This window comes from Orbicella faveolata, unplaced genomic scaffold (genome assembly GCF_042242905.1).
Source record: "Orbicella faveolata isolate gen_17 unplaced genomic scaffold, um_ofav_v1 contig_13, whole genome shotgun sequence".
In the NCBI taxonomy this organism is placed as follows: Eukaryota; Metazoa; Cnidaria; class Anthozoa; order Scleractinia; family Merulinidae; genus Orbicella; species Orbicella faveolata.
In genome coordinates this window covers 22,509,789-22,520,000 of record NW_028301540.1, presented here as the reverse complement: position 1 = coordinate 22,520,000, position 10,212 = coordinate 22,509,789, and the positions used below count along the sequence as shown (strand labels likewise).

The 10,212-nt window shown below is 43.3% G+C and overlaps 1 protein-coding gene across 1 annotated transcript; it reads left to right on the top strand.

Moving 5' to 3' along the window:
* Positions 1 to 8,094: 8,094 nt before the first annotated feature.
* Positions 8,095 to 9,696, top strand: LOC149115635 (uncharacterized). The gene is made up of 2 exons (XM_089285706.1): positions 8,095 to 8,538; positions 8,794 to 9,696. The coding sequence occupies exons 1-2, from the start codon at positions 8,095 to 8,097 to the stop codon at positions 9,694 to 9,696; spliced, it is 1,347 nt and encodes a 448-aa protein (XP_089141832.1).
* The last annotated feature ends 516 nt before the right edge of the window (positions 9,697 to 10,212 follow it).

The window sequence follows — 10,212 nt, the reverse complement described above, 5'->3', positions numbered from 1 at the left end:
TCTAGCAATTTGGACAGCAATGGCTGATATTAGATTTAACCCTCGCAATAAAGCTCAGTGGCAAGCTCTCGGGTGTGTTCTAGTTAACCTGCATCAATATTTACCTCGCTGTTCAGTTATAACACTCATTAGTTCTAACAACACTTTATTTTATTCTCAAAGTGCACTTGAAGAGAAAACAGTTGATATAAAATTACGTCTCTATTAAAATTTCGTTAGAATCTAAATGGCATGAAACTTGACAAATCATTAAAAAGGGTTACATAGTTTCGTAATTGCATGTTATTGCTTGTAAAATGGTAACAACCAAATAAAACCAACGTTTATTGTATCTAAACAAGTTATGATAGAGACCTCAGAAACATGTTATTGCCTAGGACTTCTCACTATCACCAAGAGCTGGCATTCCGTCTTTGAAAACTAATAAATCATTAATATGAACTCAAAGTATAATTATTTCTGTAGCATTATCAAGTTTCCCTTGAGGAAAAAAGATTTCACATTTATTTGTCCACATTCACGAAACCACCATTGAGTCTTTGGCTTTTCTGAGTGAGGCTGCGAAAGCGCGCTAATTGAAACCTGCGATCGATTGGAAAAACAAGGTCAACAACAAATAAATATTAACGTGAAATTGGATTAACACCTGCCGTTCCGTACACAATGCGGCAGTAAAATCTTCCTTTCCACGTGTTTCTGTGTTTTAATTGCAACACAAACACGTTCCTACGTTTAAATTCTACGCGACGCGTTTTGACCAAGACAAGGTTGAATCTCTATGAAAGTCAACAACCTTCAAATTTTTTCACAAAGACTTGCTAAGAACTATTCTTGAGATCGGGGGTGCTTACCATTTAACCAAACATCCGGAAATATCACTTGAAAGTCTAATTGAACAGTAACAAATCTGTTCGGAAATTGTCGACTACCTCCAGAGGTAGTCCTCTTTTTCCGTTCGGAACGTAACGGCGGAAATTTCCTTCACGTTTGCTTCATTTTCCAGTTTCCAGTCTCTTAGCAACCGAAAACAATAACAGGAAATCGAATTGCAAATGGTAAACGCCATCTCGTTTGGTTGGTTTGTTGATCTTGAAAAAACCCATAATTCAACAGTCATCCCAGCTGGTTTATTCTGACAAATAGTAAACACCGCGGCTTTCCATGAGAACAGCACTATTATTTTGTTACTGCACAGCGGACTCTTTCCAGGATAGACCTAGCTAGTTCCAGGGCCTCGTGAGCAATCTCCACCGAGTATACATCATTGGGAATCTGGGGATAGCTAACTTGGTCCGGATAGCGCATGCGTGTTGAATCCACCACTTGATGCTCCAGCTGGTTCGCGAGTCTCGTCAGATCGGAGTCTCCAAGCCGTAAGGCGTTGCGCATAAGATTGTGAACATTAGTTTTGAACGCATCTTCCGCGTATTGGGCGGCCTTAAGCCCCTTCTCTGCAATCTGAAAGACAGAGAAAGTCGTGACTACTTACATGTACAATTATTTAGGGTCTGTAGGCAGTAAATCATATCGAAACAACTGAGTAGCTGTAAAGGGCTTTGAATTGCAAACAACGCGGCAAAGCCACTGAATATATATATATACCTCTCAATTATCTCTTCTCCTCGGTCCTTACTGTAAGTTACGGACCGAGTTTTTTCCCCCTTCGATTCATGGCCTAAGCGCGAAGCGCGCTGACCATAACTCGACGAGGAAAACACGAGGATCCGTAACTTACAGTACGGACCGAGAAGACGAGGTAAATAAGATATTTATTGTATCCCTCCTCTGTGCGACCCTCTGTGCCTGACGGGTTCGGGAACGATGTCTGTTCACGCGGAACGGCTTCAAATTCGAAAGCAAAACGAGTCAATTTAAAATCGTTGTTAAGTCGTTAGCACGTTTTAATACATACCTTAAAGTAAAAGACAGTTTTAAACTTCTACTTGCCAAAAAGTTAAGAACACTTGGCGATCAATCACGAAACATTTTAGCAACAGAAACAGCTTTAAATTTTAGCGGTAATTAACCAATCACAGCGCGCGAACTAAATGAGAGGTATAACAAGGCACATTAAATATTTCAACAGCGGGATAAAGATTTTGAGACGTGACAGATCGTCGTAGTTAGGTAAGTTACTTGGCCAGTTATGAAAGTGAAGCCTGAAAAAAGGAATCAGTACTTGGTGCCGACATGCAAGTGAATATGAAGCATCAAGTATGAATTCTTTTCAGGCTTCATTTTTGTAACTGCCAAGGCTGGGTCCATAACTGCAATGATATCTCGTGTCGCTAAAACTTGCGCAAAGTAGTAACGGCCAATGAGACAAGTTTTCACTCCTCGCCGAGGCACAGGGAAATAAAACAAAAGGAAATAAACTTAAGCTGACGGAAGAGCAAATCTATATTTTTGTTTTGTTTTAAATATTTCCCAGGCTTTCCTATGATAACAAAGTAGTTATATCTCACGCGTGCAAATTTTGTTTGGAAAATATGCTCTCGGAACGCGCAAAATTGTAGCCCGCTATGCAAAACGTAATCTGTTTGGCTGGCTGTACAACCTATCAAATGTTTCCTCTCTCAGTGAAACGGTGATTTGACAATCACCGCTTCACTGAGCAGTTTAAATTAACTTAATAAGGTATACGAGATAATTACGCTTCATTTCACGTTGATAATTACCTTTCACTTGCTCATAAAAACTAAGGCTTATTTGCAGGACATTCGATAAGTGCAATACGGTTTGTAATGGTTTGTAATCAAACGAGTGCTCAATATCATAATCTGAACAGTGCCACAGCCATGTAGGTTTAGTTCTTTACGAACATAATATTATCATTCGATGCATTTTTTTCCTTCCGTTTCACTGGCCGAGAGCCCATCACGTGACCTTCAATTAACCGCCTACAAATAATGGCCTGCTTGTGGGTAGTACCGTCTAAATATCGTGCTGCAAGTAATATTCTGCTCATGCGTAATAGGCCAATTCCGATATATTAAAATTCTAACTTGGCTCCGAGGCTTAGGGGAATAAAACAAAAGAAATCGCATCGAGGATGAGGGATGAATAATTAATTTCTTTTGTTTTATTTCCCTAAGCCTCGGAGCCAAGTTAGAATTTTAATATATCGGAATTGGCTTATTGTAAGCACGCTTTTGTGTGAAAAATGGCACACTGCTTCCTTGAGCTGAAAGAGAGTGGTTTAAATATAAAAACAAACTTGAAGATCGAATGATAAAACAACTATTGAACTCGATTATCGCAAAATATCTTTATTTGTCAGTGTCTCGCCGATCAATTATTTACCTCAGCGTTCGGCTTTGGCAGTAATTGAACAGGAGTTTGTTCAACCTCGGTGTTCAATGTTTGCAGAGATAGATCACATTCTCCGTGGTTCTATTGAGTTAAAGAAACGCGGGTGGAATTTTGGACGAACGAGAAACGCTGTGGGAACACGAGCCGCATATAAACTGAGTACGGCTCTAATTACAGGGTGTTTTCTAATTTCGAATTGTAACTTATGTCCCTACTGTAGAGCTTGTCTTTGTTTTGTCTCGTAACAGTAGGGTTTTTTTTTTCGGCGAGGCTCTTAATGTCTTCAGATGACAGCAGAATTATTTTGTGTTGATGGGATTGAAAACGTTTCATCAAGCCGGTTACACTTGGATGCAAAAAAAGCAATTTTTGGCAAATCACTAAAAACGAACAAGAAAGAATCCCCAAGACAAGAAACAAGTAATTTCCTTTGTCTAAAGGCTCGCAAAATTATTCGAATTTTGACAAAAGGCCAGTGAAATTATTTCCTAATTTCATTGATAACCATTTGATTACCCATACTAATTTGTGTGCTCCTTCACTTGCACTCTAGTCTGTGTTAAAAGAAATCGGAGAGAGGCGGTATCCCCTTCCCGATTTTTTCTTTCGGGAAGGGCGGCCACAACACGGGCTACTCGCACACGGGCTTTGTGCGCTCCGAACTCGGCTTTCGCAACTTTTGTGTTAGTCTGTACGTCCTAAGAATTTATTTCATAAGTCAGCGCCTTTAAGGCCAACCTAAATGTTGTTTACACTAACGGGAGCGCTATTTATTTCTGCGCGCTCGAGTTTTGTTTTCCTGAGTTGCTTGGTTCCTGTCCACCATTCACATGTTCAAAATCACGAAAAGTTTTAAACAGTTGACACTGAAAAGCCAGGTTATTTAGTTTGCCGTTCTTTTATATTAGCAGGAGCCATAATCGGGGACGGAGACCGTAAGTCTTGGGATCCGCGCGCACCTATGATATGGGACAATTTTTCTATTTTTAGAACAAATTGCGCCATCCTGACGTCATATATCCGCGCGGATCCGCACACGTGTCGGGGGCTCTCGCGTGGATGTTGTCACGTTGAGTGATCAAATGGTGAGAGCTGCGAGATTCTCTTGCAGATTTTTCACAGCAATGGCAGGGAATAAGGCAGCGAATAGGAACCAGGACTCTTATATGTAGTTTTATGCTCTGAGCTAATGGAAAAGGTGAGTTTTGTTTTTTTTTTTCGCGCAGTGAATGAATAATATCTGCTCGCGCTAGTTGTACGCGTAAGTTTTTCGTTTGTTCTGTGAAGAAAAGTTATGTAAGAAAACTCTTTACTCTGGTATCGAGTTGATTTGTGACTTTCCCAAAAAATGCTTAATCATAGCCAAACCCTGTTTTTGATAGTTTCTTCTGGTTTCTGTTTGTTTGGCGAGTTTGCAAAAGTTTTTGAAAGGAAAGTCTGACGCGTACTTTCAGTAGCTCATTTGCATAGTGCAGCGCGCGCTCTTTCAAGTCCGAGTCGGTGTTTTCAATTGTCAACAAACCTTGACAAAGATTTATTTCGTGGTCTTTTGTGCCGAGATGCTGCAACAGTTTTCACGAACGCCAAAAGGCTACTAATATCATGTGTGTTTCTTTAACATAGTGAAATTTTACGCGGCGAAAATAAAAGAAGCAAGGAGTTTTGATAACTCAACCAAAAAAAAAATCAAAATCGTCATTCGAGTTGATTAAAGAAAGCGTCGTCGTAATTTTGCTGATTATTTCTGCTGTATTCACATATTTTCAGCTAAGCTTTTAATATGTTCTCAAACATTTATCAACCTTAAACATATTTGAAAACTAGAGATATTATATCAGTTCGATGCACGTTTTCACAAAAGTGGGGAAGTCCAATTTGTCATGTTTTACTGACTGTACAAAACACGCATCGGCGGGCGCTCTTATTCATCGAAAACAGACAATTATTTTTACACAAACAAAACTGAGCAGCATCTACAGACATAAACTTTATTGTCCCTTATTGGGCCTTGATAAAACATCAAGCGTTGCTTACAATTCAGGCGAAACTCAAACTTGCAATTATTTTTTTTTGTTTTACTTTTCGGTCGAGATAGACTCTGGCGAAATCCTCGCAAGGCTGTGGCAAGAGAAGGGAAACTTTGAAGTCCTGAAACGCTGCTATATCCAAATATACCCAACTAGTTTTTTGCTGTGGTTTGGAAGAACTGTTAATCTTCAAGATATGTGAAACTTAGAGTGGAGTAATGTACAGCTCATGTAAAAGAAGCATCCGTCGGAACAAAACTTGGTCAGCGATATCATATCTAAGCTTAAAGCGGAACATACCTAAATTCGATACTGTCTTACTTCACTCAAACTGGAGCAGCTTGCGACGAAAATACTTAAGCAAAATTCCAACAGATGTAAACGCGTTGAGTTGTGGGCCAAAAACATGACAAAATTTCGGGAATTTCGGACGCCATTTCCCCCGCGCGACATCCGCAAAAATCTTCGCAGCATGTACGCGCGTGTGCCTCAGGCGATGGCACAATTTGTTCTAAAAATAGAATTATTATCCCATATCATGGGGACAACCCCAATACTAGAAATGGCGCGCGCTTACGGTCTCCGTCCCCGATTATGGCTCCTGATATTAGCTTATATCCATCGCATTGTTGGATGTTCTCGGTCTCACAGTTAAGCGGTAGAGTACAGGAATAAGGATGCTATCTTGCGTAGAGTACACACTCAGAAATTACTGGGAACACACATGATGAGCGACACCGTATATGGAGATGTTATGATACCTGAAACAAGACGAGGGTTGTAGCTAACTGTGCTCTCACCTGGAACCCGGAAGGCAAGAGAAGTCGCAGTTGACTAAAGATCGCGTGGAAGAGAACAGTTGAAGCTGAGCGTAAAAAGCTCGGCCTGGACTGACTAAAATGACGTGGAAGATCGTGGAACAGCGAGAGAAAGACCGTGAAGGATGGAAGATGTTGAGGGACAGCCTTATGCTCCACTCACGGGAGCAAAGAGGTTGAGTGAGTATGTGTGTGAAGCAGATTCATCAACAAATTCTTAAGACAAATTCTAACGACAAATTCTTACGACAAATTCTTACAAAAAGTTCTTACGACAAATTCTTACGACAGATACTCGGAATCAGGTGGCCTGAAAAAAAATCTCCAAGAAAAATCTTTGGCAACAGAACGGCCAAGAAACGATCCATCTTATCATCAAAAGGACGCACAAGTTGGCATAACTTGAGCAACACCTAGGAGTGCAGCACCGCACGTCTTTAGATTGGAACGGACAAGGTGGAAGGAAACAAGGGTGACCCAAAAACAGGTGGTTGTGGCCTGTAGAGAGATTCAGATCAGGTAGGGTTGGGCTGGGGCGAAGTTAAGAAAAGGGCTAAGAAACTATTTAGCTGACGAACCACAGTGGACACCTGTGTCGCCGCTGGGACCAAGAAGAAGTCAACTCAATTGTCGACTAAACTTTGTCAAGCAAGACACAGTCACCTACACGCGGCACAAAAATTAACGCTGAGGAGCTGAAAGAAGTATGCCCCGTTTTAAAGAAAAATCTATTCCTCATAAAGGGCTCCACCACCATTTGGCCAGGGGAGTTTGTCGAAGTATGCCCTTGAGCCTCGTTTTGATGCCCCAAGTTTCCAAAAATATGCATGTAGGGCGCTATAGTGAACCTCAACCTTTACTGATGCCCGATGTGGACTTCACTTTACGCCACATTGCAAAATTGAAACACTTAATCGCCACCGACTTAACAAGGGCCTTATATCAAATACCTATCGCTCAGGACTCTATAAAGTACTGTGGCGTCGCAACACCGTTCAAAGGGGTCAGGGTTTATGTACGCTCAGCGATGGACATGCCTGGATCAGAAAGGTTCTCGAAGAGCTCATGTGCCGTGTTCTTGGTCAAATTCTACGAGACGGAGTAGTTGCCAAAATAGCAGACGACCTCTACTGTGGCAGAGACATCCTCTCGAGCTGCTGGAGAACTGGCAACAGGTCCTCCAGGCCCTTTACCAATATGATTTACGTTTCTCCGCACCTAAGACCATCATTAACCCTAAGTAGATAACAATACTTGGATGGATCTGGAGCTCTGGAACTCTACAGGCTAGCCTTAATCGCGTCGCTACCCTAGCTTCGTGTCCCGCACCAGAGACAGTAGGTCGCTTGCGTTTCTTCATCGGCGCCTACAAGGTCCTCGCTAGAGTAATCCTAAGTGTTCGACATTTCTGGCCCCACTTGACGTCACAGCAGCCAGTCGACTGTCCAACAAAACCATTACATGATCCGATGACCTTAGAACCGCATTCCATGCAGCCCCACACGCTGTATCCACTAATCGCTCCATCACCCTCCCAAGACCTGATGATCTGCTTGGGATAGTGACCGATGAAGCAATTAGGAAACCCGGTATCGGTGCCACGTTATGCGTAAGGCGTAGAGGCCAGCTTCTGCTCGCCAGTTTCTTCAGCACGAAGCTCAGAGGTTCCAAGTTTCTTGGCTCGCATGTCAAGTAGAAGTTCTCTCCATTGCCGTTGCCACCAAACATTTCAGTCCCTACATCATCTAGTCCAACCACAACGCGTGCATCTTAACAGATAGCAAACCATGTGTCCAAGCATTTGAGAAACTATGCCGTGGCGAATTTTTCGACAGGCCCACGCGTTTCTACCTTTCTCTCAGTCGTAAGTCGTTTCCAAGCGTCGGTTAGACACGTCTCTGGCTGCGCCATTTTACTGTCCGACTTCGGCAGTCGAAATGCGCCCCCAAGTGTGCGCCTTTATACATCGTACTGAAGAATTCGTAGTTCGACAGGCTTCAATTCAAGACATTCTCAACGGCGACGTGACACTACCGTTCACCAGCGGTGCGTCTTGGTTGGCTATACAGTCCGAGCGAAAAGACCTCTGCCGCACGCATGCTCACCTTGCCCAAGGGACAAGACCATCAAAGAAGCTCACTAATGTAAAAGATGTAAAGAGATACTTAAATGTTGCGACAATCGCTAAGGATGGTTTATTAGTAGTCAAACGTGACGAGCCCTTTGCTCCTTCGCGAGAATGCATCACTGTCCCTCATCAAGTTCTAGACGGCCTGTTAACAGCCTTACACATTAGGTTAAGCCACCCTTCAAGTCATCAACTTAAGGTTGTCACCAAACGATACCTCTTTCCCTTAGACAAGGATAAAGGAATAGACCGAGTAACTCAGAGTTGTACCTGTTGCTCTGCTTTAAGCCACACTCCACTAGCTCGCGTTGAGCAGTCTTCACGCGAGCCGCCTGTTGCTGTCGGCGTCTCCTTTGCAGCCGACGTCCTTAAACGTTCCCGACAGCTTATTCTAGTCTTGCGAGAATTTGTGTAACATCTTACACCTCTACACTGGTACTTGAGGATGAACGCCATCATACGTTATGAGATGCCCTCATTGGCCTTTGCATTCAGTTACGCCATCTAGACGGCCCTCCCGCCATCATCCGAACAGACCCCGCTCCTGGATTCAAGGCCCTCATTAACGACCAGCACTGAGTTACAACGCCACAGAATCATTCTCGAAATAGCAAACCCCAAGAACCACAACAAAAACCCTGTGGCGGAAAAGGCTGTACAAGAGCTGGAGACAGAATTACTTCGCCTAGAGCCTCTCGGTGCTGCAGTCACTGAAGTTACCCTGGCAATATCAACGGCCAACTTGAATTCTGGCACCCGTTCCCGCGGGTTGTCCTCTCGAGAAATGTGGTCTCAGCGTGACCAGTTCTCCAATCGTCAACTCCCCGTGTCTGATCAAAATTTGATAACCAAGCAGCATGACAAAAGACTAGCCAATCATCCTCACAGTATGAAATCTAAAGCCCCTTTGGCTCATCCACGACCTTCCAGCAAACTTGACGTCGGTGACCTCGTATATATTTACTCTGACAGAAACAAATCAAAGGCAAGGGACCGTTATCTAGTGACAAGAGTTGAAGGCGACTTCTGCAATGTGAGGAAGTTCATCGGTTCGCAGCTACGCAGTACTTCCTACCGCGTAAGAAACTCAGAGTGCTACCGAGTACCTGGAGAACTGTCAGAAAACCACTACCTGCCAACGCAAGACGATTCCTCTGCAGATGAAGAGGACCCGATCCAACCAGAACCCATTCCGCCCACTCCACCAGATATTTCGCCGGCGATCTCTTATCCAGCGGATCAAGATGTACCAGAGCCGGGAGAAAGTGACTTCGCTCCGGGTCCAAGCGTAAGCGACCCTGAGGATTGCTGCTTTGTCCAAGCTGAGGAAATGCCGTCTGTTTCCACCGAAGTCGTTCACCAGTCCAGAAGTTCAATGTGCCACCATGACCGTCGGCCCCCAGCACGCTAAGATGACTATATCACTGACTTTTAAATATACCTGATTTGACGAAAAGAGCGTAACGTGCACGGCTCCTGACATCACGAGAACTTGACTACTGTTTTGTTAGTTAGCAACTTGTCCTCGTCAGGAGACAGCCATTTACCCATGAAGGGACAGACACTAGTATGTTCATATTCGGTAGTTGGATATCTATTCATATGTTCATGTTTGTTAGTTTAAATTTAAACGACTGTTAGTCATTACTCAGCCCTTAAATTCACACGGGACAGTCGTTTTATGGGTTTTCATAGGTAGGAGAAAAGAGAAGTTACGCCAGTACCGGTCAGCGGTGCTTCGTTAGTTTCTCTTCGTGCGCTTGTTCTTCTCGGTTGTGTTTCATTCTCGTCCCCAAAACGTCCGTTTTCCTTTGGTCACGTGGTCGGCGAAACGGAGGGCTCTGGTGGCAGCAATTACCGGATGTCCATAAATCACGGACATCCGATGCTCAGAAACTAATCCTGAGGGAGAGGAAAGAGGAATAAA